Below are 26,688 nucleotides of genomic sequence, written 5' to 3'. Positions count from 1 at the left end.
CTCCCATTGCGCAGAGTAACGACCGGCAACGTGCTGCACCTGCACATCGGTGATTAGAAAAGTATCTCCTGGCTGCCAAGGGTTGCGAGTGTGGTTTGAAACTGTGAGTCAGGTGGCTTATTGCCTCAGCCGCTGTAAGAAGGACCAAATCCTGTATCATTTACAGAATACTCCTCGTTGTGTTCGGTCTTCTCGAGCTATATGTGGTGTTTGTGAATGATTGATGTTCTGTGTTGACCTTTATAAATATTGAGAAGTTCACTATGCAATGGAAATACAGCTCTTATCCCAAAGAGTGTTACTACCTGTCAGTTTTCTGGGAAAAATGTTGGTAAATCTGTAAGGAATCACACCTTTTTTTTTTTTTCTGACACAATTGTGAAACTGAATATAGTAGCGTTCTGAGAGATTACAATAATTTGCCTTTGAACCTCAGTTTCTACAATTATGATACCAGAATACAGTGCACATGATTCTGTTCTCTAACAGTATTTGTTCTGTCTCCACCCTGAGAGAAGGTGTATAGATTTCTGAATTTGTACACACAGATAATTGTGCAAAATAAATATTCAGTTATAAAATTATATTTTGAAAAGAATAAGTCATTTGCCTCTAATAAAACACTTTTAAAGAGTATCTGATAAGTATTCTTTTTTTCTTGACAGTCTGTGGTGGACGACTGGATTGAATCATATAAGCAAGACAGGGACATAGCACTTCTGGATTTAATCAACTTCTTTATCCAGTGTTCAGGATGTCGAGGTACAGAATGTTGGAAACAAGTTGTATAGAATAAATCTGACGGTCATACAAAAGTGTATTAGTGCAAATGCTGGTAAAGATGTAGGAGACACATGGCTTGGTGCTCCTTGTATGCATGGTTTGTATAGAAACACTGTGTGTGTTTGGGGATAATTTTATTTAAAGCTTGTTTGTCAAGGGCCTGCCTTCTCTTTTGCTCACTTCCCTATCATCATCCTAAAGTGTACAAATCCTTGCAGAGATATTCTTCTCATCAGCAAAAGGAGACAAAGATGTATTAATTAAGGTAAGCACATCTTTCCCTTTCTCCCTTTTTCCCCCAATTCTTTTATTACAAGAAGTAGAAGGTGTAGCTGTACTTTAACTTTGCTGTTTTTTCTTTCTCTCTAGGAAAATGAGGTTTTGTAAACTGAAGAGGAAGGAGTCAAGATTCAGTTGCCTTCAGATTAGTAAGGAGATTTCTTTTGGATGAAACACAAAACTTGTTTCTTTCTCAGTAGTACTTTATCAAGTCAGCAGGAAGTGGCCAACCTTTTTTACCCTATTTAGCACTTTCATTACCATGCATGGGGTAGTCTTTCTAGCATTCTGTTTTAATGAATTTTCCACATGTGTCTGTCTTCTGGTTTTTAACTCAGTGTTGAAAATCAAAAAAGCCAGAGCTCTGCTGTCTTTCTCACCCCATACTATTTAGTGTTCTCTGATGCTTCCTATAATTGGCCCTTAGTAGAATCAAAAATAACCCACAATTCAGAAATGCTTTTCTTCATTTTATAACTGACTCAGGCACGTACCTTTAGACAATCAAACAATCCAAGTCGAAGTTCCTTTTTCTTTCTTCTTAAATACGAGAAGTCACAGGTTCAGTTAAAAGTGTCAGAGAAAAGGAAATGTGAGCTCTGAGCATCTTCAGCAAACCTTTTTTGTAGCATAAGGTAAAAAGCTTATGTTATGGATGATAGGAAGGACTGAAGAAGTGGAAGCATTCTGTGCAGGGGCTCAGGCTAAGGGTTTAGATACCTGCCCTATGTCAGCCTGTACTGTTCACACAGGTTCCTGAAGTATTTTTTGGGCTAGTTTGGTACCTTCTGCAAAAGTAGTTTTATTCTATTTTCTTTTTTAAGCACTCACCTAAAAGTGCATAAATAAGATCTTCCTTTTAAGAATTTGGGCTGTATTAAACCGAAGGGATCAGTGGACATCTGTTTATATTCTTGCTGATGCAGGTTCTTGGTGGGGGCATGTCTTAAATACATCCTTTTCCCTGCTGCTCTCCTCTAATTTCTACCTGCTTTTCTTTCTGCTTGTTAGAGAAAGCAGCGCTCTTACAATCTCCAAAGATTCATATTTTTGTAAGCCTCTTGTCAATGATCGATGCAGGCTGAATGCCCACTGCCAACCATATGCTGCTGGAGCAATTGCTTCCCAGGAAGGCTTTCCTTTATTGACGGGGAAGCGGCAGTGCTTCAAGTGGCTGCTGTCATTTAGTTTTTTCTTATGGTGACTTTCTGTCCGTTTTCAGTGCTCTACTTGTACCCACAGGGATCTCTGTGCTGAGACTGCTGTAGTGACCTTCTGCTCCCAAGCAGCAAAGATAGAAAAAGAGTGTAAAAATGGCATTTTCCCCAGAGTTTGTAGTGTATCTTGTGTTGAGTTTTTGCAGCAGGGATGCAGTTCTTCTTTTCCCCATTTTGTGCCTGTTTTCTAGAAATGATAAAAATCTTATTAGAAGAGAGTGTGCTTCACTGGTAGTATGTAGAGTAAAATGCATCATAAGGTATCCTAGTGAAAATGAGGTATGGAAATCTGGGGATTTTCCATGTTTTGTGAGGACGAGACCTAAATTTCTTTTTCATGGGAAGAATATATGGTCCATTATATGGCAGCTTTTTTCCTTTTAAAGGATCTTCTTGATATTCTTATTTCTTTCCATTCCTGATAAATAACATTTCCTCATGGCATTATCTTCCTTAAAATTCTGGTTTTCCATTTGCTCCACTGTAATTGATTTTGAATTCTTCAGCCTTCTTTCACAATGCTGGAACTAGGTGCTTACCACTAGTATATATAACTTTGTGATCATTAGCTGGGGTGGGGGGAAAAAGAGCAGGGAGCAACAGCTAACTTGTGAGGAGGTTCTTCAGGGAACTTTCAGAGCCACAGTAGGTTTAATAAATCTCCTGTTTTAGAAGTATTTGGTATCTAACTATATATAAAATACACTTGATTTGACATTTCTTTCTAAGTTATTAAACAGGTGAAGAGTGTGTGCATGTTTTCTAACCTCAGTTAGAAACCATTTAGGAAACAAACTTAATAGTTATAGTTTTAGTTTTAGTTAGCTATAGTATTGATCCTAACAAAAAAAGCTTTCTGTTTAGAGAAACATTGATTTTATATATATATATTCATCACAATCTCTTGGGTAGCACATATACTTGAATGAAGCTCTTAGCATCCTCCAGTTTCATGTAGAGATTTTTCTGAGCTGAAAAGTGATCTCTTGTAAATACGAATCAGCAGGCATGTTATATAAGTTATTAAAAATTGTAAAATTAATGTATTTTTTCAGGCTAACTTACAGATCTGTGAGATTTAAAGCTGAATAAAATATTAACCAAGTATTCAAGTATCTCTGTCCTTTGTCAACTCTTCTGAATAGCTGTTTAATCAATTACTTTTTTTTTATATAATGTATGCTGGTTTACACATTGATGTCTGTTAGAACACAATAGATTTATTTTTAGCATGACTTTGATAAGCTTTCTAGGGATTCAAAGGATCATATGATAAAAATACAAAGTTTATCCTACTTGAGCTACCAAAAGCATCTCAAGTCAAGAATTGGATTCATACTAGGATAAAATCACCTTTTACGCCATCTTTCTGCTAGTTTGCCTGCTTGTTTTGTCCATGTTATCTTTCCTGATGTTAAATACAAAGAAGTGAGAATAATTTATTGAAGAGATTTGCCTTTGCCTTTATTTTGCTGTATTTTTTTTTCCTGAGAACAGCAGCAAAAGTCTGTCACAAGTCTATATAGTCTTTTTCCATGATGTGCTATGGTATTTCTATGGCTGAAAAATGGTTAATAAGGACTAATAAGTTCAGCAACTTATTTCCTGGCCTTTTAAAATGCCTTCCCCCTTCTGAAGGGAGGCTCTTGTATTAGGTAGCACCCTAGAAAAATGACTGACTTGGGGTGCAGCATGAGAACAATTCTTGTTGGAAGAAGAGCACCTAAATGCTGTTTTCAATCCCAGAAAAAAGTGAGGCTTCTTTGTTAGTAATTTATTGTGTTCTATATTCACAATCCAGAAAGCAGATGTTGTAATTGCCTCCTTACTTGTCTGCCAGGAACTAAAATCAGGGGGTTGCATTTTCAGATAACAGGGAACTTTTTGCATTTAGGCTACAGTAAGGCTAAACTGATTTTACAAGTAGCTGTTGCTTGGCCAGGACGAGGAAGTGCCTGCGCACTGCTGCGCTCCCGTTGCCATCCCGCAGCCTGGTCCGTAGCAGGGCGTGCGCAGGAATCCTCCACCTTTGCAGAGGAGTTGCCAATCGCTATTCAGGATTTTGAACACCGAAAGGCCGGAGCGCCTGGGTCCGGGAGGAGCGTCCCGGTGGCAGCGGGAGAGGTTGCCTGCAGGAGGAGAAGCATTGGTCAAAGAAGCAGGTGGATTTCTAGTGTATGAGGTTTCTCATGTCTCGTTTTCCCCCTCAAAATCTTCTCTTCAGCTCTTGAGCTGTTGCTCTTGTTGGCTGGAATCACACATTTATGGACAAACTTTGCCAGGGCCGTGTGCACCCCTCGCTTGCTGGCTTGGGTTGCGTGTAAGCAGGAAACTCTGTGCTGTACCTGAGCTTCTTTTGTACAGTACTTAAAGCAGGGCTTCTTTATGGATGTTTTCCTTGTGAATCACACGCTTGGGGTTCATCTTCTCGTCCAGCTTGAGCCTCGACCGCCCGGCTCTTCTTCACATGTTCTCTAAGATCCTCTGCAAATTCTACTATAAACTGAATCAGCAAGTGCGGGGTTTATGAGCTATGCGTGGTCCGTTTTGATTTTTATTAATGATCTATCCTCTTAATTAAGGGCAAGCTAATGAATTTCCCTTTTGCCGGAGGAAGTTGAAGGCTAAAAACAGGAAAAAAACACTGTTGAGTGGCTGTTCCATAGTCTGGCAAAAGGCCTGAACAACACGGCCATTTTTTTCTTTGTTGTCGGATGGGATTTCAGAGTGCTGATTAGCCAGGGAATAGTGTTACTTACTTTGAATAATGTTTTAATGGTTTAATAACTTTATTTGCAAAGTAATATTTTGGTTTAAAGAATTAATCTTTTGCTAGTTAGTTATTTGCATGTCATTTTGTTTCAGGATAGATGGTATAATATGACTCTACGGATGGATGTTATTGAGGATGGAAAGAGGAATATTTGATCAACATAATTCCCTACAAATAGTTCTTTCATAAGGAACTGTGGATTTTTCGTGAAAATTGCAGCTGGTTTTGGTATATGTTAAAAAGCTTTACTTCTGCAGTTTGTCATTTGTTATTAAGAAATCAATATTAGAAATATATTCAATATTTAGAGCAAATTAGAAAATTCATTGTTTATTACATTGGAGCCTGCATTTTATTAGGGGCATAAAATATGTGTTCTCACAATTTTCTCAAGAAAAACCTTTTCTACTGTGTGAATATGGGGGAGAAGTTGCAAAAAAAGGACTAACATGTTAAAAAATGAAAACTTGATGCTTAATTATGCATGATTCAAGTCACAGAAATGTCAAGGATTTATATGATGTTTTGTATACATAATATACAGAAATACATAACCCCCCCAAACCTATACGCAGCAGTTAAAAACATACTGTTAACCACATTCAAAAATGGAAAAGCAAGCTTGAAAGGTGGAAATGACCTAATTTTAATTTTATTTTCATGCACAGTGCAGATAAAGCAGATCTGAACTTTGTATTTCTTGATTCTGAGCCTTGAGATGCTTTTTAGAGTATGTTTACATTGAAGCAAAAGCTTGTAGAATTCAAAGTGAAAATGAGATGCAAATTATAAATGGGGTTGTGTGGAAGATAAACAAGATTACTGCAGATGCATTAAATGTTGCAGAAGTTCAGTTCTTTAAGTGAAGATAGGTGAGGTTAAAATGTTCTATCAGAACCTTGACAAGTAACATGGTTATATGAAAACCTTTTTCTTTTTTGGTGAAAAGGTACATACCTTTCAGTTCCTGAAACTTCAAGCTTTATTTTTGTAGTGTGGATGATTTTCGAATCAAAAGAAGGTTTTTAATATTTCTCCCTGTTTGCAGCTGAATGACACTGGTACTTTTCTTCTCATGTTTCTTCCTTACTTTTTTCTATTCTTTAGCTCTTCCAAACTCTGGCAATGGGAAAAATTGTTTCAAAGCTCAAGATTGTTTTTATTTAAGTTTTGCAGCTCTCTACGTGTTCTGGAGATGGAAAGCTTTGGGAAATAAGTAAAAGAATTCAGATCTGGAAGTGAACATGTTTTGAAATCGAACATTATGGTTTATAACAATCTGGGTACGATGGCCTGTCTTTCCAAAAGGAGCATCCTGGTGCTCTCAGAAAGCAGTGGGAAGAATTGCAAAACTCTCCTGACTGTGCAGCACATTGTTCTGTGGCTTTAAAATCTCTGAATGCAATAGCCGCTCACTTGACTTGTTATCAATCCCAGATTTCACTGTATGAATTTGTATCGAGACTGATAGTAATTTGAACTATGCGATTTTTAAATTATTTTATACCTGAATATATTGAATGATTCATATATCCGGTATGGCAGCAGATCACAGATAAGCTGTTTCAAGATCAGTTATGAATGAATTTATGAATGTAAATTAACTTGGACTTTCAAATAATTTAAAATAAATGTATTCAATTAATTGAGAAAAGTTATGATGCTGGAATGTTTTAGAGCAATCAAAAGTACAATGTGAAGAAAGACAAATCACTTTTGAGATTATGGTCTTAAGAGCATGTTCTGCCCTGTGAGTTCTATATAATATGTTCAAATCACTGCTGAAAATGAAAGCCCTCCTTATTTCTGCAGAATAAATTCTGCTTTCTAGTCCTATGGACTACTTAGTAAATTCACAGCTAGTAAAATTATTTTTAACACTGCTCATCGGAGAAAAAATGTGTAAGGCATTTAAATATTATTTTCTGCTTCATTTAATTTTGTACATGTTGATATCAAACTGGACTAGTTACATGACTGCAAAGTTACTATTTGAGAAGGCTGCTTTAATGCTACTGCTTTTTAAGAGAAGACCAGCAAAAAGCTCTTCACATTAATGGTTTGGAGTAGTTTCTGTCTTATGAGCCAGATTCAGATCATTTGATTTTTATTTTTGGCTTGTTTTCTGTATTCTGAGTTTGTCACTGGAGGGATACATCTGTACTAAACGGGTAAGAAAAAATATTGGATAGTGTTTTTTTTTTGGCAGCACTGCTCACTAACTTTCTAGCAAATTATGACTTTATTTGGGTTTATGTCTTTATATTGGCTCTAGATAGGGACTAACTATAAGAACTAATCAAATACAAATAGAGCTTAGCAATTTCTTGCAAGATTACAAATAGTGAGCGTCTTTGTGTCTTTTGTCTTTCTAAAGATACAAACTGTGCTGAAGGTTGAGTCAGACTGTTTTCAGTCTAGATGGGACCTAAATTCCAAAAATGATTTGTTCTCTAAGGAAACACTATAATGATGATCCTTTCTCTTTTGTTAAGGAAACTATAGATGTACTTTACCTGTAGTGCTAGTATACACTTTAATAATTGCTTTTGAAAAGGAAAAGGTGAGGATTATTTAAACAAGTCTAGAGCCTGATGAAACAACCTTGTTTCTGCACAAAGAAAGAAAAGGAGCAGCTGGAGCGTCAAAGAAGGTACATAAAAATTTGAAAGAATAAGTAGCAGACTCCTAAAGAAGCAGATCTAATCCTACTTTCTTTCCAATATTGCTATCTTGTATTTCATGTTTATATCACTTTGATTATATTACTTGTCTCCTTTTAACTACAAGTTATTACATCTTATTGCACTGTCAGGGTCAAATCCGTTACAGGGAAGACTGATGTTAATGACCTTTACCTCCCCATTGTCTCCTTTTCTTTATTTGTATTAGGCAAGAAAGATGGCAGTTTTCTGCGCACTTTGAGGGATGGAAAAGTAGTTGTACAAAAGTACTACAAAATCTTTCAGGTGAAGAGTTGCCTTGCCAACGCTCCCTGCTTTTGTATCCTTATCCAGATAAGGAGCTGAGAACCTCTAACAAAGCTAAACTTGGTTCTTCTCAGCTTATCAGCTGAGAAGCGGGCACAGCAGTAGAAACGCTCGGCACTTCTTTCAGTTGACCACCATTGGCTTAAATGTCAGCTTACAACGAGTGAAATTTGTACCCTCCATCAGCAGCGTTGGGTCCTGGGTATCGCAGTTTGAAACTGCCTGATTTCACAGAGAGGTGAACTCCTAGGAGTTAAGAAGTTAAAACACCTTTGACTAATTGGAAAGTGTGCTCCTCAGGAGGCATCTGCTGAGTTTCCCAGGCATCATCTGCTGTGGAAACAAAGTTAACTGCTACAAAGCTGTAACATCATCTTTTGAAATACCCTTAAATACAGTGTTGAGATTTACTGCAGTCACTAGCAGGTATTCTGTTCATTTCATCATTAGTAAAGTAGGTGTTTGGGATAACTTTGTGAGGCTCAGAATCATAGAATCGGTAAGGTTGGAAGGGACCTCTGGAGATCATCTAGTCCAACCCTCAAACAAGTGGCCCATACGGGGATTGAACCCGTGATATTGACGTTTTTAGCTAACTTGTAAGTTGTCATGATGTAGGAAAGTGTGATTGTGGAAAAAGGGCCTGGAAATACTTTCAGAGATAGCTGAGACTGAAAGGTGGTTAATTTATAAATCAGAAGCTGCAGCTCAAAAATTAGACTTATTTTAGAGATTCAGTTGAGAAACTTTTGGTATGAGGAACTCGGATTATCCAGCTTGCCATCTTGCATAATTCTCAACCAAATGTTTCTGTATCATAAACCAGTCCCCACCGCCCCTCCTCTAAGCCAGCAAAAAAGCCTGACCTACTCGTGTAGTAAAAACTAATGAAATAAGAATCACAAACTCTTCAAATCACACGTCTGGACTTTGGAGCAGTTTAAGAATACAGTGATTAAACTGCCAGCAAAAGTATGTAGTCTTCATTAAAGGCTGTTATTCTTCCAGGAGAGGACAGACACGAGTTTTACGTAGGTTTGATTTCCCTCTGGGGACAGAACTGGGAATAATATTGCAGAGCCAAATAAGGTGAATTAAAATTACTGAATAAAATAAGATACCTAGAGGAAAATGGAAGATACTGTGTCTTCTGCAAAAGAAAGCCATTCTGCTGAAGTGCACTGGCATCTTTTAAACAGGAGAACAGAGTAATGTGGAAAAATACTTCTACACAAAACTTATTAAGAAAATCAGAAAATGAAGTATGAGAGAGAATGTACTATCATGTATTAAAGGCAGCAATATGCTTGGTCAGCTATTAAAAGAAAGGAACAAATTTTCATTTCTGGAGACCAAAGCTGATTACTAAGTCTATTGCATGGATACAGGGAAATGGAAAAACATGCAAATGACTTGAATTATGCTATTGTATAGCGAGGACATTTCAGAGGGATATAGCAGTGCAGCTAAGTAGCATTTTGTAATACATTGAGAACTTTAGTAGGAGATTATGTATATATTTGCTGGTGGAAGTAAATATCTTTTTCCAAACAGCTGAACGTAGTTGTGTGAGTTTGGTGGTGATACTAAAATTTGAATTGTTGCAGTACATAAGTGCAAGTTTCTGGTCTGTTGATTCAAACTATTTTTGTCCCACTGTTTTGATTTTTCAGCTTCATTCAAGGTCATTTTTTGGTCATTGATGAAGAAGAGGTACCTGTATTTCAAGAAAAGCTTCTTTTGAGTTTAGCAGCTAATTGCTGTTGCCCTGTAGTCTCACTGTCAAGTGTTAGTTTTTCCTGATGAGGGAGAAAATATAATAGATCAGATGAGGGCAAATATTTTTGTTAAAAAATGAGACATTTGTTTCACTTAGAGCTGGGTTTGTCAAGAGTCCCCCTTTTCTTTCTTAAGTCATGAACCCAAAGAAAAGGAGAATTTTGACAACTTGAGTGTATCTGTTCCCACTGAATGTATACTGTAGTGAGGGGCTGTGTGTACTCCGGTGTATTTTTTAGGGAGCTGTTTTGATACTGAGGTTATTGCTCACAGGACTGTTTTGTTTTAAATGTTTTCAACCCAAGTCCTCAAACTATTCTCTTCAGCCTTTTGTGGCTACCAAGAATGTCACTGAATCCCATGTCGTCATACCTGTAACTGTAAACGAGCCTCTCCGGTCTTGTGGCCTTTGTCAGTTTTGGATTCTCCGTGAATTATTAAATGTTTTGGATCTAACAACAGTTGTTTGGCCACTCTGGTTGCCAAGTTTCCTTTCAGCTCTACCACCAGGTCTCCTGACAAGAATTTCCTGTCTTAAGGTTATCCTTGCAGTTTGAAGCCAGCTGGGGAGTCTCCCTCCTGCTCACTGAAGCAGACTGCAATGGGGAACGTAACGTGAATCTTTCAGGCTTTTGAAGACAGGTTACTTCAGATCTGCAGCAAGGTGGTTCTTCTAAAACTGTGAGCTACCAAAAGTGAAAAGGAAACACGGGAAAGAAAGAAAGATTTAATTCCCCCCAAATTTGTAATGCTCTTGACTCTTCTTTTGCTAATACCTTCCTATTTCAAAAGAGGTCAGTGGTCCAGGTCTGGGGAAAAAAAAGATTCCAGGCTTGTTGGGCACGTAGTGGACATCTCCCTCTCTGCAGTACAGCAGGGAAAGTCTCGCCCACACACATTGTATAACGTGGTTTTGTAGAGAGAAGAGTATAAATTCGACTACTGTGCTCGATTAAAAATTACAGTTTCGTCCTGCCGTGCTGGCATTGGTAGAGCGATGACAAGCTGTGTTCTTTGCAACTTCCTAGGAAAGGTGTAAGCTTATTTTTGTATGTTGCTGTGTTATTTGGCCAATGGGTAAATGACTGGTGATAGAACAACTTTTTACTCCGAATTATGAAAAGACCAAGTTTATGGATTGGTAGCACCTTGTGTTAGAGTTTTCCAAGCAGCTGTTGGATTGTAAGTCTTTCCAACCAATCATCAGTGGATTTACTTCCAGAAGATGTGACCCTTTCCATTAATTAAAAAAAAAAAAAAAAAAAAAAAAAAAAAAAAAAGCCAGTTTCTGGTGCCAATTGTGGGTGTTTCAGTAAAACATACTGGAATTGTAAGTCCTGATGAATGAAAGAACCATAAGGGATTCACACTGTCTTGAATGCTCTGTCTGACTTACAGAGCGTTGAATCTTAATGGTGGTAATACAGAGGACTGAGTGAGTTTGCTCTTTGTTCTCATGATGTGTTTTTAATGTTCTGTTTTTTTACTGGAGACTCCAGGCTTCTGGGGCGAAGTATGAGCACCAAGATAGTGATGTTTTGGACTTGATGCAGAAATTTGACTTCTCAGTGAGGTATGCAAAACACAGCTTTTTCTCCCCTAGTTTATATCATCTGCTATTTCAGTCCTGAGTATATTTTTTGACAAGTTAAAACTAAAACCACGACCTAGAATTTAATTTGCAAAGTGTCCTTTTGGAGTTACTTAGACTACTGGCAAACTTTTTTTTTTTTTTTTCGGTGGGAGGGGGGAGGAATGGCGATACTTTTGATCTCTGAATATTTTCAGATGCCCCAAATACTGTCCCGTTTGGGCCACTAATAGCTGCTTACAGAAGAACGTAAGAAAGTTGTAAGCAGGAAGGATACAACCCTATGCCCATAATAAGATTCCAGACAGATCATTTTGTTTAAAAGCAGTGAAGGATGTTCTCACTCAAATGTGTCTAATATATAATTTCTAACCCGTTTATATTTCTGGTTTCCATGGTACCCTGTGGCAGTACACATGACACTTTACTTATGTGCATGACACTTTAGTTATGTGCTGTTTGGAAAAATCACTTTATGTAGCTGTCTGATACTTTACTGGCTACTTCTCTGTCTGCTGTCCTTCCTACCTGAAATTAACTGTGTTGACATGGCGTTGTAGCTGAGAATGTAGTTACGCCCCCAAAAAATGGGGACTATACAGAAAGTCCAGCATTACAGTTAAACTTAGTAGAAAGGTGAGCGCATTATGGTAAAGATGTTATGATATTAGATTTCCAGACTTCTTAAACTGACAGTGTGGGAGAGGGAGTGAGAAACCTTAAAAAATTGCTTAAAACACTTAAAAGGAAAGAAGGCCAAAGGAAGATTTTAACCTGAATTGAGTGGTTTGTTACAAAACACTGAGAAACACTCAAAACATTGCTTTTTATAAAATAAAACATGAAGTGTAGGTTATGTTAAATACTTCTTTTCTTTTGCTGGAGTATTGCTTTGTATCTTTGTATCTGAAACATTTTTCCACCATTTGGTAAGAAGCAAGAAGTGGGCTAAGATAACTGTTTTATTCTGTGAGTGCCTGAGTGACCTGGGCTCTGCATTTGCAAATCTACAAAGAATTGCATTACTGACCTAATGATGCTTGATAAATTTGCAGTGCCATGTTTAATTTGAATAAAACATATAGTTTCAACTAATTCTGATATTAATATTTTCAAGGAAGAGAGGTACAAAGTAATCTGAGAGGAGACTGTAAATAAGGATTTAAGCCATTTTTTAAACTAAAGATTCCTTGCTTTCCGTGTTCCTCTTTTTCTTCCTTTTCTCTTTGTGCTACTTAATTAATTTTTCCCTTGGGTCCACCATCTTTGTGTTAATTAGCATTCTTTATTTCTCTACTCAAGCTCTTCATTCCCTCCTGTATTTCATCCTTTATTCATTACTGTTTGAGCACTCTTTTCACTACTCGCTGCTTAGCACTTCTAATACAAGAAAAGCAAAACTTTGCATAAGCTTACATAGGTGTATCTCTTTCCTCATTCTGCTCTCAAATACTCCTTAGCAAATCTAAGATAACCACTGTTGAGAAGCATTAGACATTGACCTTTCTCGGGTTTCTGCTTCTCTTTCCAAATCCTCCCTTGTTTTTGTCTCATCAGCACTGCCTTGCTCCGCATGTGCTTGCAGGTCTGGCTGTAGCATCTCCAAGTGCTGTCCAGCAGAAGCTGGAGCTGACCTGAGTTACAGCACTGGCATGTTGCTGTTTTTCTAGCTCCTGGCTGCATGTTTCTCCCTGCGTATCATGCGTTACCAACAGTAGCGTGACCTGAGAAGATTCCTTTAAACTTGAGTTTCTTTCTACTCTTGTAACCCTCAAGCAGCAGACTCTGCATTGTCGTACTTCTCTCTGGGCACTCTACAGCCAGGCAAATTGCCTGCCTGGACTCTTTCTTATTGCTGGCTCTGCCAGGCAGTATGCCTGTGCCATTGCTCTCTCAGTGGTACCAATGCCTTTCCTCCTCTGAAGAAAGGAGGAGAGAGCTCTTACTGGCTAAAATGGTAAAGCAGGAGCATTTCAACCTGCCTTTTCCTACTTGTCCTACTGTTTTACCTCCTCTTTTCTACCTATTTTATTAGTCCAACACATCCTAGTGACTTGCCTAGTATCTCTTCACCAGTCCTTGCATTGAGCTGTGAGGCCGTTAGCCTTACTGCAACAAGACCGTAGAGATCAGAGAGACTAGTCCATGCAACCAGTGGAAAAGAAGGCAGCTGAAGCCCAACATCGGTCGTCAGCATTACCCTGTGTAGTGTTTAAATAAAAATAACTTCATGAAGTCACATCAGCCAGTTGATGATAGCTTGAGATGCATGAATTTGTATTCAGAAGCTACAGAATTGAAGAATTAGACTTTCCTGTGCAACTCTAATGTCTTTGAGTATGCATTATTACTCTTGGTTACTTTTGATTGCATTCATAATAACTTAGGCTTCCTTCTAGGCATGGCCTTATTCATACAGTGATGGCTGAGAGTCGCAGAATGGGCAGCCACTCGTTGCATTGCTTTAACTTCGCCTTTAATGTGACACTTCCTCTCATTTTGTCGTAGTAGCCAAATCCAGAACAAAAAGCGAGTTTTTCTCGAGGCATTTTTTTTCTATAGGTTTTCAACTAATTTTTCTTCATAAATCCCTTCTAAATAAAGATAATACCTTTGCTCTGTAATTGGCTAATTGAAGTATAGAATCACTGATAGAGCTTTTGGGGCAGCAGCTATAATATTTGTCCCATTCTTTGTGGGAATTTTTTTCAGAAAACATTTTACTTGTTCAGAGCACAGCTCTTACTGGCCTCTTATGTCTCGTCTTCAAATTATTTAATGACTAGGCTCAGAGTACCTGGAAGATTTCTTAAAAGATCATAGAATGAAAACTTGAAGTTCAGAATTTCATTTAATGGATATTTTTGCAATAAGAAAAAACTAAATTCCAGCCTAAGCCCTTAGGCTGATATCTTCTCCATTAAGTAAATGGCTAACTCAAACTTTTCCCCATTTTACTGAGTTTAGCTTTTTCCATAGCCGAAGGAAGGTGTTACTGTTAGTGTATACGCAGTTACAATTGTTTGTATGCTGCACTTTTTTGAATTAGGCCATGAGGTTTCAAGTTAGACACCTAGAAGATGAAAGATGTGCAGTTATGGACCATCTTTGAAATAGTTTAAATTTTCTAGACTTTCGTAGGAACTCTACAGTAAAAGAAAATGATAGTTTTGCAGTATCCGAATCAATTCCTCTTATAAGACCATGCTCTTCCTGCAGTTCCCTGCCTAGTTCACTGGTTGCAGCAAGTGCTGCACAAATCCTAGATACAGTAATTTCACATAAGCAATTTCTGTTCACTTCCAAAGCAGTTCTATTTACTGTGCCTAAGGAAGATGGACAAAATAGAAGATGGTCATGTAAACTGATGACTGACCAAAGTGTACATGCAAAGAGACTGAACTAAGGTTGTACAGAGGAGTGTAAATTTGACTTAAATTTTTAGTTTCTGCAAAATCCAGATTATGTGATTTTTTTTTTGCCTGTGGTATCTCAAATACTTTGTTACCTTAGACAAAGAGCAAATTGCACACACGTTCAGAAATTAAAATAAAAAAGGTTATTAAAGGGAGCTAAAAGATGAGAGAAAATAGAATTTTTCCTAGCAAAGCTCAAAAAAAAAAAGAAAAAGCAAAATTTCTGTTTTCTAGCTTACTTTTAAAGGGGGAGAGAGGAAGGCAAGAGCATTGATTTGAGCCAGCACTGCTAATTTTTGCATAGTTGTTTCTTAGGCCATAGTCAGTAAATGCTGTCTTCAATATTTTCTAAATAAGTGATACAATGAGCAGCAAAACTAATGAGCGATTTCGAGCCAGTGTCTCTGGCTGGATTGACTTCTTTATGGAGTTACACAAAAGCTGTTGAACATAGTAAGTATTAGAGACTGTTTATGGGAGAAGACATTCTGAATGCCTTGTAACTCACTGAAAAAGGTAGAGTAGAAGCTTGTAGCTTTCTAAAGACTAAATAAGCTGTATAGACAACTACCAGTGAGAAAGAGATTTGTGTGCTGCAGCTGAACTTCTCTGTGGAGAAGCATCACAGTGTGAGTGTCCTGGTCTTTCTCCAATCTCAGCCTGTGGGTTTTTTGGTGTCTTAACAAGTTTGTCTTAATGAGTTTGTGGTTCATACCATGGCCGAATAAACATCTTGGGCCTCTGCTCAACTACTTGCTTTTGCAAAATTTATAGGAACATTTTATACCCAAGGTCTACAGATCTGTCAGAGCTGATTGATACTGAACGGTTCAGAATTACTATTAAGCAGGGTAACGTACAGAGGAAAACGCAAACAGAAGCCTCAGTTCCTTTCTTCAGATGGATTAAAAAAAAAAAAAAAAAGCAGACAAGCTTTTCAGGCAGACGATAGCCTGGCATTTGGGTCCCTGCTGAGTTTTGGTCAGAGCTTTGGCAATACCCAGGTCTGGCACAACCCCTGGAGAGACCTGGCCCATTGAGGTAGAAGGGGGGATCTAAAGGATTCTCTTTCTCTCACTCGTTTTGCTTTGCTTTGTTTCTTTTGAGATACCGTTTTGATGTGGTCTGGAGCCTGTTGCATCAGTTAAAGATCTATTATATAATTACTTTTCTTTTTGTAATTTCCTTTAGCACTTCTCTTTCATCCTCCCTTCTGAGAGAGAGAAAAAAAAAAACAGGGCTAGAAATAAGTGTAATGAAGGACTAAGGAGTGAGTATTTCATCAAGGGAAGCAGAAAGACTGAGGGGAAGAGGTTGGAGCCTAGCTCCATGATTCTGCTGTGGTTGTCTTTTGCCTCCTTACTTCCTGGTAAGTGGAGGTGCTAAGTTTTATGGAGTTTCACTTTATATGCTGGGGAAAATGCAGACATGGACTAACAAGAAATGCGTTTCTCTTACAAAGAAAATATCCTTTTGGTAAAAACATGTGTGACAGTGTGCTCAGGGCTGACAGTACATCCAGTGTGTCCCTGCTGAGCTGCCTTGTCACTGTGAACCTGTAGGTGTGACTTCTGCATAAGCAAATTCATAGACAGTATAACAAAGGATGGAATTAATGGACACCGGAGTAGATATCCTTGGTAGATGGTTTCTGTGAAAGAGAACTTGAGGTTCTTTGAGGGAGTCAGTAAATGTGGATGAGGGTGACTGGGCTGAGTTTACATGGATTTACAGAAGCCCTCAATGGAGTCCTGCACGCAGGGCTGAGGAGATGCGAAGAGGAGTGAGAGAAGAGAAGGCTGCAAGCAGGTCTTGCTGCTATCTTCAGATAGCAGCAGAGCAGAGAGAAGGTAGAGCCAGACTCATCCTGCAGGTGCATAGTAACAGGGCAAGGCCCTGGCCAGCCTGGTCTAGCTTGCCATGCTTTGGGAAGAGTTTGGACAAGCTGACATCTAGGAATCCCTGCCAACCTGAATTATTCTGCAGTCCTAAGACTTCTGAGGAAGATGAGTGGCTGTGAGTCTGTCCTTGCATGGACAAACCTTTGGTGAAAGGATAGGAAATAGAGCTGGAGTTAACATACACATTGAGTAGTCTACTTATGTTTCCGTTGTTGGATTTGAGCAACCACTGACAGTGTGAAGCCAAAGTTGGATTCCACATATGCAGTGATAAGCTGTGGTTACTGAAGTTTTGCTCCTGGAACCTACTATCATTCTGAATAATTTGATGCTTGGCAGTGCTCTGAAAGGCAAAGGTAAGAATTAGAAATAGAGGACAAATGTTTGTGTATATATATACTTGGGGAAAAAAAAAAAAACAGGCTACCTCATAAACCCATGTTGCATCTGCCTCTTGAGCACTGAATGTGGTTCTGGTCAATCCACTTCCAAAAGTATGTGCAGAATTAGGGAAAAATCCAAACTACAGAAAAAAGATAAGGGCAAATAGAGGAACAAGTATTCACTATTTGAAAAAGAAGTTTTCCCTCTCAAGAATAAGCGTCCCTGTGGCCACACACCTTCGACGTACAGGCGCAGTGAGACCTTATGGGGATCAAAGCACTGCCTTTATGGTAGCAGAAGCTCCAGAGTTTTTCTCCTCATGCTCATGTCATTTATTCTTGTTCAAGTGTGCAGCCATCTGACAAAAAGGTGCATGTGCCTTGTCAGCGCTAGTACCTTGAGCCACCAAAGCCTGAAAAGATCAACTCTGTGAAGTCATTCAGTACAGATTCTGCATTGCAAGTTTAATGGCTTGGTTAATAATTATGTGGTTTCTGTTATTCAAAGTTGGGGCATTAACCTCAAGATGAAAAGCAGCTTACTGTTTCTGAATGCAGATAACTGTAGAGCAACACCAAAACAGTATTAGCAACCTTAAACTCAAAAGTGAAGTGGTTTCCCATATCAGAGTTTTAAGACTTGAATTCACGAAGTGTGCTATTTTTGGATCCATTAAATTATGCAGCCCTGCTTCTTTTTCTACTACTAGTCTGAGGAATTAGTGTACTTTTCCCCGAAAAGCACTATTTACCATTTTATCAGTTTCATTATTACGAATTTTTTTGGCAATATTAGCTGTCAGCTTTGCTTCTAGATGTTCTAAATAATTTTGTCCCCAGCAAACTTTGTCAGCTCCATTATTCATCCTTTCTTTCTAAGCATTTATCTCCACTATTTAGCACATTTATAGCAGCACCGATCTGTAGATCCTCAGATCTATTGACAGCTTTGTTTGATTCTGAAAAGCACCCAATTTTTCCTACCATTGCTCTCTTATCTTTTAATCCAAAAACTTCCTCTCTTATTCCACATCAGCTTCTTTAAATACTAAGATGAAGGAGTTCATTATAGGATTTTGAAAACGTAAATATGTTGCATAAACTTAAAATGTGCCGTACAGAGCTCCGACTGGTTTGTGAAGCATCATTTTCCAAAAACACTGTCAACTCTCGAAGTGGCTTACCGGCTCTGTAGATCCGCGTCCTCCAGCCTGGCACTGCAATCGCGTTTAACGGTAGGCAGTTCCTTTGGTCTCTCCTGGATTTCTGTATTTCCGATTTCTCATTCTTCTGGTGCTCAGGGTAGTTTAAGCAAATAGTAAATGCTCACACATAACTAGGAGATCAGGAATTTCCTAGGATGCAATTTTTTTACAATAGATATTAAGAGTTTCTATCACTTTTTACTATGAAAGTCCGTACTTATTTCTTGCATTGAGGGGAAATAACTGAATTATTGCTGACACCTTTCGTTATCCTCTTTTAACAATTTCAAGCAGCCTGTGGTGTTTCGGTCCCCATTCCCGTAATGAGGAAATTATCATCTTCACTGGTGTCTTTTGAATCAAATGTCATTTTCTTTTTTTAAAGAGAGGGACAGTTCAAATCATGTAGAACAATCATCATAAAAGCTTATCAGCTTTCTAACACCATTCTGAACTCCTAAGTGGGGTATGGAAATGTTCACTCTAAAGATAAACAAGTATCCTTGAATTCGGGCGTAAGAAATTGCACGGGTTTGATAGCAGAATTCTAACGCTTCAAGCAGTGAGCCCTGCAGTAGGCAAAGCGATTAGTAAGTCCTCCTGGTTTAGCTGGCGTTTTTTTTGATGGCCCTTATTGATCTTGCTTATAGCTATAGGTACTGTTAATATGATTATTTTAAGTCAGTTTCCATTGCAGTAAATTTCAACAGATTTAGAATGAGGTTTCCATACTGGGTGTCTGCCTTAGGCTGAACTTGATTCTTCAAACCAGGACAATAATGAATTTCTGTGCCTTGTGTTACAGAGGAGATAAGATTTGAAATGCTTCAGTAGTGGTCCCTTAGAACGTGCCTCTTGCTGTCTCAGTTAATTACTGTGTATGTTATAGGTATGTGCCATCGTTGTACGTGTACTGAACAGGAGGTGGCAGGCAGGCAGTGGGAGAAAGAAAGTACCAAAGGGCCGTAGAAATGGTGAAAGGACTGTAACAACCAAAGTTTCCTCCAGTGTGGAACCTAGATTTGATTGCAGGTTTTCTCAGGTTCAGCATTGCGTTGCTATGGTAAAGCGTGTCTCTACACTCAAGTATGGTTCATGATGACAAGATAACTAATGGCTTTACTTGTGATTTTCTCTGCTGCCTGGTGGAGGTCAGCTCTGTGCGTATAATGTTTCTAATACTGCTGAAGACTCACATTGACATGTGTGCAGTTCACTGCAACATTCCTGGTCTTCACAGGTTTTTTTGTTGTTGTTTAATTCAAAGAAAAGAAAATTGTGTGGAAAAGTCTATTGCGAAATCAAGATGTCAGAATTCAGGAAAAGAAGGTTGCTACTGAATTTTTGTCTTGTATAATATTTATGCTTTAGAAGAAGCCTCATTAGTTCATCTGGAAAAGAGGATGCCAACAGGCCACCTAATAGCAACTTAAGGTTAGTTGAAGGGGAGCTGATGGAGACAGTTCTCATTAGTGGCAGATGATATAACAAGGAGTATCAGCCACAAATTCCAACTTGGGAGACTCAGAATAGGCATTAAGAAAATCTTCCCTAGGAAGATGGTGCAGCACTGTATCAGATACCAAGGGTCATGGTGGGTTCTTCATCCTTGTAGGTTTTTGAGACTCAGACAGAGAAAGCCACAGCTACCTTCATCTGATAGTCCTGCTCTGAACAAGAGGTTGGACAAGAGATCTCCAGAGGTCTCTTGTGATTTTCTTTCTTGCGATTTTATGAACTGTGATTATTTGCTCTGGAGAAGAGAAGACTTAGGGGATATGTGCTAACCATCTTCAAATTTACGATAGATAATCAGAAAGCTGAAGAGAATACACTTCTGTGTACACTCTGCGTTAGATGAGCAATCAGGGGTTAACACTGTTGAGAGATCAGAAAACACATTCAGGAACTGGCCCATTATATAATTGATTTCTACCTTCGCTGGGAGGGTTGTCTCAGATGAACCATCAGATTTATTCTTAGCGTTGTTCCATATCGTTCTCCAATTGATAAGTTTTTAATTGCATGAGGCTATATTTCATCTTTTTTTTTTTTTTTCCTTGGGTTTCTTACAAATTCATTCAGTAAAAGTTTGTAGTCTGAAACTGTTCAAGGATGAATTGGGGCTGTGCTTTGTAGGAACGTACTGGCTTTTTGAATATTTGCCTCATTTGTGGCAGAGGTTGGCAATGTAGAGCAAATGCAACAGGAAGAATTGGGGAATAGATAAGTAAAAGTCTTCTATTCTGGCGTCTGCTACAACTTCAACTAAATATTTAGGCAAATTTATTTTTAGAACCCTGGCTTCTTATTTCAGTGAAGTATTTCAATTTTCATGCACAGAAATCAGTGGAAAATTAGGAGTCTGATGAGATTCAGGAGCCTTCAAGCCTGCATTTGAGCGTGGTTCAGCTGGCCCAGTACTGCTTTCATTTAGATTAATGGTTAAGTCTCACTGATTTCAATGCGGGAAGAGCTGGTGGCGAGCTGGTTGCATCAAGTTAACTTTTTTAAGGGCTTCTTAGTCTTTCTGACTCTCCTCTAGTTGAAATAACGTTGTGTCGTCAGTATGTTTTTTTTTTCTTTTCACTTCTACGAGCCAAGCTGGATGACATGATTAATTATTGATCAACTACATTGATAACTGCCTTTATGTTCACTTTTGTCATTATGGAAGTGGGTGCTTTATAGCTATGTCTCAGTAGCAAGAAGATGTTTTAAAACACAGTGTGTGTGAAGAGCTTCGTAGTGAGGGTGGAATAGGCTGCTGAATTTGTTAATGAACTTGGACAATTTAAATCCTCTTCATTGTATAGACAGTGTAAGTTACCCTAGTAGTAGAGGCAGAACTGAGTTTAGGAAAGAACAGAAGACTAATGGCAACATGCATAAGGTAGAGGCCAAAGGAATAAGTTTTGTATCTTTGCACTCCACTCCTCTAATTATATTCTGAACAGCTACTGTTGCATTTTAGGATTCACGTTAAAATCTGGGGGTTTAGCTTTTCAGTAATTGTAAAAAATACAAACTTAACTGTAGTAAGAATTAGCCTCCCCCTAATTACGATGTGGATAGAGTCGACCACTGCAGTACAGCAATGTTGTGATGAGGCTGTGAAATGCATTTTGAGCAGTATCTTTACGGCTCGGTTACAAAGTGGCGGCTCCGTTGCCTTGAAGAGCAGACTGGGTTGTGTTTGGTCAGGCGGGGAGGAGGGGGGCAACCTGGCCCAAGCTACCCCTGCTGCCCATGAGGCAGCAAGGCTTGTTTTGTTCGGTGCGACTCCAGAAAACTCAGTTTGTCGTGAAAAGCGGAGGGAAGAACGAGATGCCGCAGTGAGCTGGTAAGCGCTCTTCATCGTTGCCCCTGTTGCTGCTTCCTGACGCTTCCTTGCCTTCCATCGTGGCCGCTCCAGCATCCACGGGAGATGTCTCTCCAAGGAAGCTGCCAGTGGTGCGAGGTCCTGGGGTGCAGTCTCTCCATTATCAGGGTTCGGGGTACGGTCCGTGTAGTTTCTTGTCTGACGGTAACATGCTGTGCGCCTGCAGCCGGTACGAGCCGTCAGCGTTCCTGGAGTGCCGTTACTGCACCTGCAAAGCTACTGAATTAAAGTAAGGATTAACAAACCTGCTTATAAATATATTACATAGCAATCTTGCACATTAAAAAAAAAATGCTTTAAATAGTCACCTCCTGAAACACATTGCTTTAGAGGAGTTACTCGAGGCAAAATTATTCTCGACTTGGTTGTTAAGTAACGTGCAGGAGGTCATTTAAGAAGTAACAATATCCAAGCCGCTAAGTAATAGTGACCGCAGTATAATTAGATTCCATATCCTCAGGGAGAAAAGGTGTAGAGAGCTGAAACAGCATTGCACTGAACCGGAGGGAGATTTGAATTGAGTGAAGTGAATTAATAGGAAATTTTAGCTGCAGTATTTTTACTTTTTCTGACAAAGTTAACATGCTTACATTTGGTATGAATGCTGCTTAAGGTTATTAACAGAAGATATAAATAGATCTGAATAAGAATTGTGAATAGAAGAAATAAAATAACAAAGGTTACTTGTTCAGGGAGGGTTAAATTACCATTAAAAAGAAGAAGGGATGACAGCATGCGGTGAGAGAAAAAGTCATTAATGCAGTTGAGATGGATTCCTAAGAATAGCTGTTAACTAGTCAACATACTGCAACTGCTTCACTTACTGAAAACAAAACTTTCAGTATTGGGGGAGAGATTTAGAATGAAATATAATACAATTAGAACTGATTTCAAAGCTAATAAAACAGATCTTCATGTATCATATGGTAGCATTCTCTTGGGTTCCTTGATTTATATTAATATAGCATATTACTAATTCTTAATGAAAAATAAGGAAATTGCCATGCAGAGATGTCAAACAGCGTTATTATAATGAGAGTCTGAGATGAAATAGGTGACAAGTGAGTATTACTCATGAAGAAGTACTACTGATTGGAGAAATCAAATTTAAACAGTATTGTAAAGCGGTACTCTTATTAAAATACAGAAATCTGGTGAACTGTAACTGTGCGTGCTTATTCTGAAATACATATGTTTCCAACGCTTGTTTTTGAAGGAATAAAATAGAGGAATTAAAATGTTTCTGTGATAATTAGTACACCTAACTCTGTTTAATTTAGCCTTTTTACAGGAATGAATTCAATGTTGTTAGCTGTTCAGCCTCTACTATGACGGTTTGTATTTTGGAGCCATATGGTGGCTCATGGATCCAGTTGAATTTTTTTGCAATAGCAGGGGTGCCTGTCCTTTGTAATACTAGCAAGTTCGGGGTGAGGTTTGTAGCTGCGTAGTTTGCCTACTTTCTCTACATTTCCTCCATTAGCAAAAGAAGATCAAACAGTGGCAAAAAAAACCCAAAACTGTATGCTGATTTGTGTCCTCTGGTTGGAGATTGGATAATGTTTAGTGGAAAAGGCAGTAATACAGCGTAAAAATATTTTATTTGGTTATACTGATTGTATTTAACATCAAGTTAACACAAGGTTTTGTTTACTGCTATCACATTACAGCCTGTTCGTTTCAGGAGCTTTGTCCGATTCAAAATGAAATTTTAATCCTGTCAACCTCACTGTTTAGGCAACACAGGGGGAATGGGATAATCCATAACGTAAATATAACATAAATGCGATTGCTGCTGCTGGTTCCGTTGAAGCCCTTCGGAGCGTTTGGTTTCGAAGAGACTTGCTGACCGTCGCGCCGCGGGGCCCCTGCTGCAGTAGCTGCCTTGCCCCGGCGCTGCGCCTGCGCCGATAAGCCGTGCTGGCCCTGAGCTGAGCAGCGGGAAAATCCCTCCCGGGGCTGCGCGCGGAGGTCGCGGTTTGCGTGCAACCCCGCTGGCCCGTCGGGGAAAGTGGAGCAGGGCTAGCGCTGGCTGTCGAACTGGAAGATGGTCTTCATCTGATTTTGCACACAAAATTAAAAACACTTAGTAACCGGAGATGCGGCACGAGTGCTACGTTCCTTCTGGATCACATCTGCTCAGCTGTGAAGAGTAAAAAGCCTGAAAATTTTTCCAGCTCCCATTCTGATAGCACTTCACAGGACGAATGATTTCTTTTTTTACCCATTTCTTCAAAAGACAGTCTTGTTCAAAGTGTTTCTGGTGTTATTGCTATTATTTGCTCTTTCATATGTAGTACTGAGTTGTAAGTTTAGCAGCAGAAAAACTTAGAGATGGATATTTTGACATAACAAAAACAAGTGGTGTTAATTGTTCCTTCATTATATCACAGGTACTGTAAGAATTGAAATGTTCAGGAACATGCAAAATGCAGAAATCATAAGGAAAATGACTGAAGAATTTGATGAGGTACAGTATACAAACAGTACTTTTACTTACAAATATATTTTTTAATAAAAATGCGGTGGGCAAGAAACCCGTGGATAAGCAGTGTCTCAATATAAGAAACTGCACGGACAGAGTAAACAGAGTAAACACAAGCAAAGTGGCAATTTAGACTGTTGGATGAGCAATATCAAGGCAGCGTGGGCTTGAGGAAGGAGTGATAATGGTAAAACCAGGTAATGAAATATCTCGAGAGGGTAGCCCTGGCCACTCCTGTTGAGAAGTCCGTGTTGAAGAGCAAGCGGGCCTCGAATGCTGAAATACTGCTACTGAACTTCTTGGGATCCAATCAGTTTAAGAGGGTAAGTGTGTAGCCAGGCAGCAGGACGGAGCAAGCTCACAGCCAGTACGGCCAGGTCTGAGAAACAGCGTGCGAAGATAGCTGGTGGCTCTGCAAGAGCCAGGTGGGGCGCGTGCGTCCGTGTGAACCCTCCCGGATCGCGTTGTTCCTGGGGTGTCCTTGTCGGTTCCTATCCAGGGTCCTTATCCAGGTCCTTGATTGTGTCAGAGAGATTAATAAGAGGAAGCAGGAGGAAGATCTGTAGAGAGTGTCTTTCCTCAGCCTATGAAATTGGTGGTGGCGGTCTGGATTCTGCAGTCGACCCCTCGAGACTGCCATCACACAGCAAAGAATTGCAGATGCTCGAGACAGGACTGTAGGGAGGCATTAGGGGCATCCTGGGCTGCTTTCTGCATACAGATTAGTATTTTTTTCTGTTTTGAAGTAGCAATTTAAACCAAATATTAACTTGACATGAAAATTACCATTTTGGAACAGGCTTGCAGGAAGTAATATTCTTTCAACAGATGTAAACATTTTGCTAGAAATAAATATGTTTCAATTCAGATTGAACATCTTCTGTCAAAATAAAATTAATGTTCCTAATGATGAATGATATTTAGCTTTGAGATTTTCAAACTGTAATTTCTTCGATTTTTTTTCTCACATTTGCAGTGTCTTTTTCCAACTGATCCTAAAAGGAATGCCAAGGCTGTGACTCAAAAAGTGGTCAGGAAAACCATAGATATGAATGCTACTCCCTTTCAGGAGTAACCCCTGTGGGATTTCCACCTTTGTGGAAATTAATGGCCCTAAACAACATAATATTTAATATGTGCTTAACTTTAACTGTATGGCTACTCCTTTTGCTGTACTGAGGAGTTCTGAGTCGGTGCCTCTGTGCACAGGTCGGGTAGGATGCAGTGAATAAAGCGTAGGTGCACAGTGAAGAACGAAGGGACTGCGTGGATTGTGGTACATCAATTTTGTGCTATAGTTAATAAAACACAATGCATTTTTACTAGTGTAATTTGAAAGCAGCATTGGATAGTGCAAAGTCAAACGGGCAGGGTACTGTAAAAAAGCCAAAGAACATGAATTTTGCCCAAGGGAGAATGGTCCCGCAGCTGGCAGAAGAAAATACTTCTCAACCCCCTCCATCCAGCAGTGATGGACGTAGTTGGTTCCTGGAAAATTCAGGGTAATAGGAAAAGCTGACTTTGACATGTGTCCTCAAAGCTGTTATTTCTGTGGTCTCCAGCTTCTGCAGAATCCAGATTGTGCTTTCGCTGTATTTGCACAAGATGGATCACATAAAGTGAACGAGATGCCAGATAGCTGAATTAATCAATATAATCTGACTGTACGCACTTACAAACATTTTCTTTCAAAAGTGAAGAAGCCTGAAAAGTGTTTTAAAGGAAACCTGAAATAAGTTGCGAGTTAAGTGTCGCAAGTGTACACGTAGCACGTCCCCCTCCGAGCTCTTGCGGCAGGTTCCTGCACAGCCACTTTTCCCGTTACTTAGTCCTGTGTGGTGATGGCTGTTCCTAGTATCTCCTTTAACTGTGTCGAGAGCTTTACAACTCTCTGAATTCTCTTTCTCTCTCTTTTTTTTTTTAAAAAAAAACTCATATTTGTCTCAAATTGAGCACAGAAAGATTAAAAAAGTTGCTCATTAAGATAATGCCATTCAGCCGTTGCAATTATGAGACGGTAAGGTCATTAAAGCTGCCTCGTAATTTTGTCTTTTTCTAACGTTTGAGCACTTGCCTTTGCAACTTTGATCATTATGTTAGTGTAATGGAAATGTCTATGATTTAGTTAAATTAGGTAGGTTTTTGCTGCAGGGCAATGTGTTTGATGAAGTTCAGATAAAAGGTTATTTGATTACAACTCCTCTGCACTTAAGTTACTGGCTTTACACGGTTCAGCTTATGTGGTAAGACAAGTCCCAAGAGAGCAGAACTACTTGTTGTTCAAAAAACGCAGAATAAAAGCATGTGACTGGATTGACCTTGATGCTGCCAAATTCTTATCGTGGGGAAGAGACTCGGGATGGAGCGTCACTGCTTTGGGGTCCTGGAGAGTCTGGAGCTGGCTTACAAATCAGATGACAGGGTTTATAGTTAATGTTTTTCATTGGAGAGAGGAAGGAAAAAAGCGTTTTCTAGTTACGGAAGGGCAGTGTCACTGAAATGCA

At 39.1% G+C, this 26,688-nt stretch overlaps 1 protein-coding gene across 1 annotated transcript in view; it reads left to right on the top strand.

Annotated features, from left to right (window-relative positions):
* STAG1 (STAG1 cohesin complex component) overlaps positions 1-26,688 on the top strand; it is a 141,391-nt gene that overhangs the window by 33,859 nt on the left and 80,844 nt on the right. The window contains exons 5-6 of the mRNA XM_085303921.1: positions 666-762; positions 24,093-24,169. Of these exons, the coding sequence (XP_085160047.1) occupies positions 666-762; positions 24,093-24,169 (174 nt within the window). The remainder of the gene's footprint in view (positions 1-665; positions 763-24,092; positions 24,170-26,688) is intronic.

This window comes from Rhea americana, unplaced genomic scaffold, assembly GCF_003343005.1.
Source record: "Rhea americana isolate MKP2758 unplaced genomic scaffold, rheAme1 scaffold_200, whole genome shotgun sequence".
Lineage (NCBI taxonomy): Eukaryota > Metazoa > Chordata > Aves > Rheiformes > Rheidae > Rhea > Rhea americana.
Note: the sequence above shows the minus strand (reverse complement) of the source record. Positions and strands in the feature narration are given on the sequence as shown.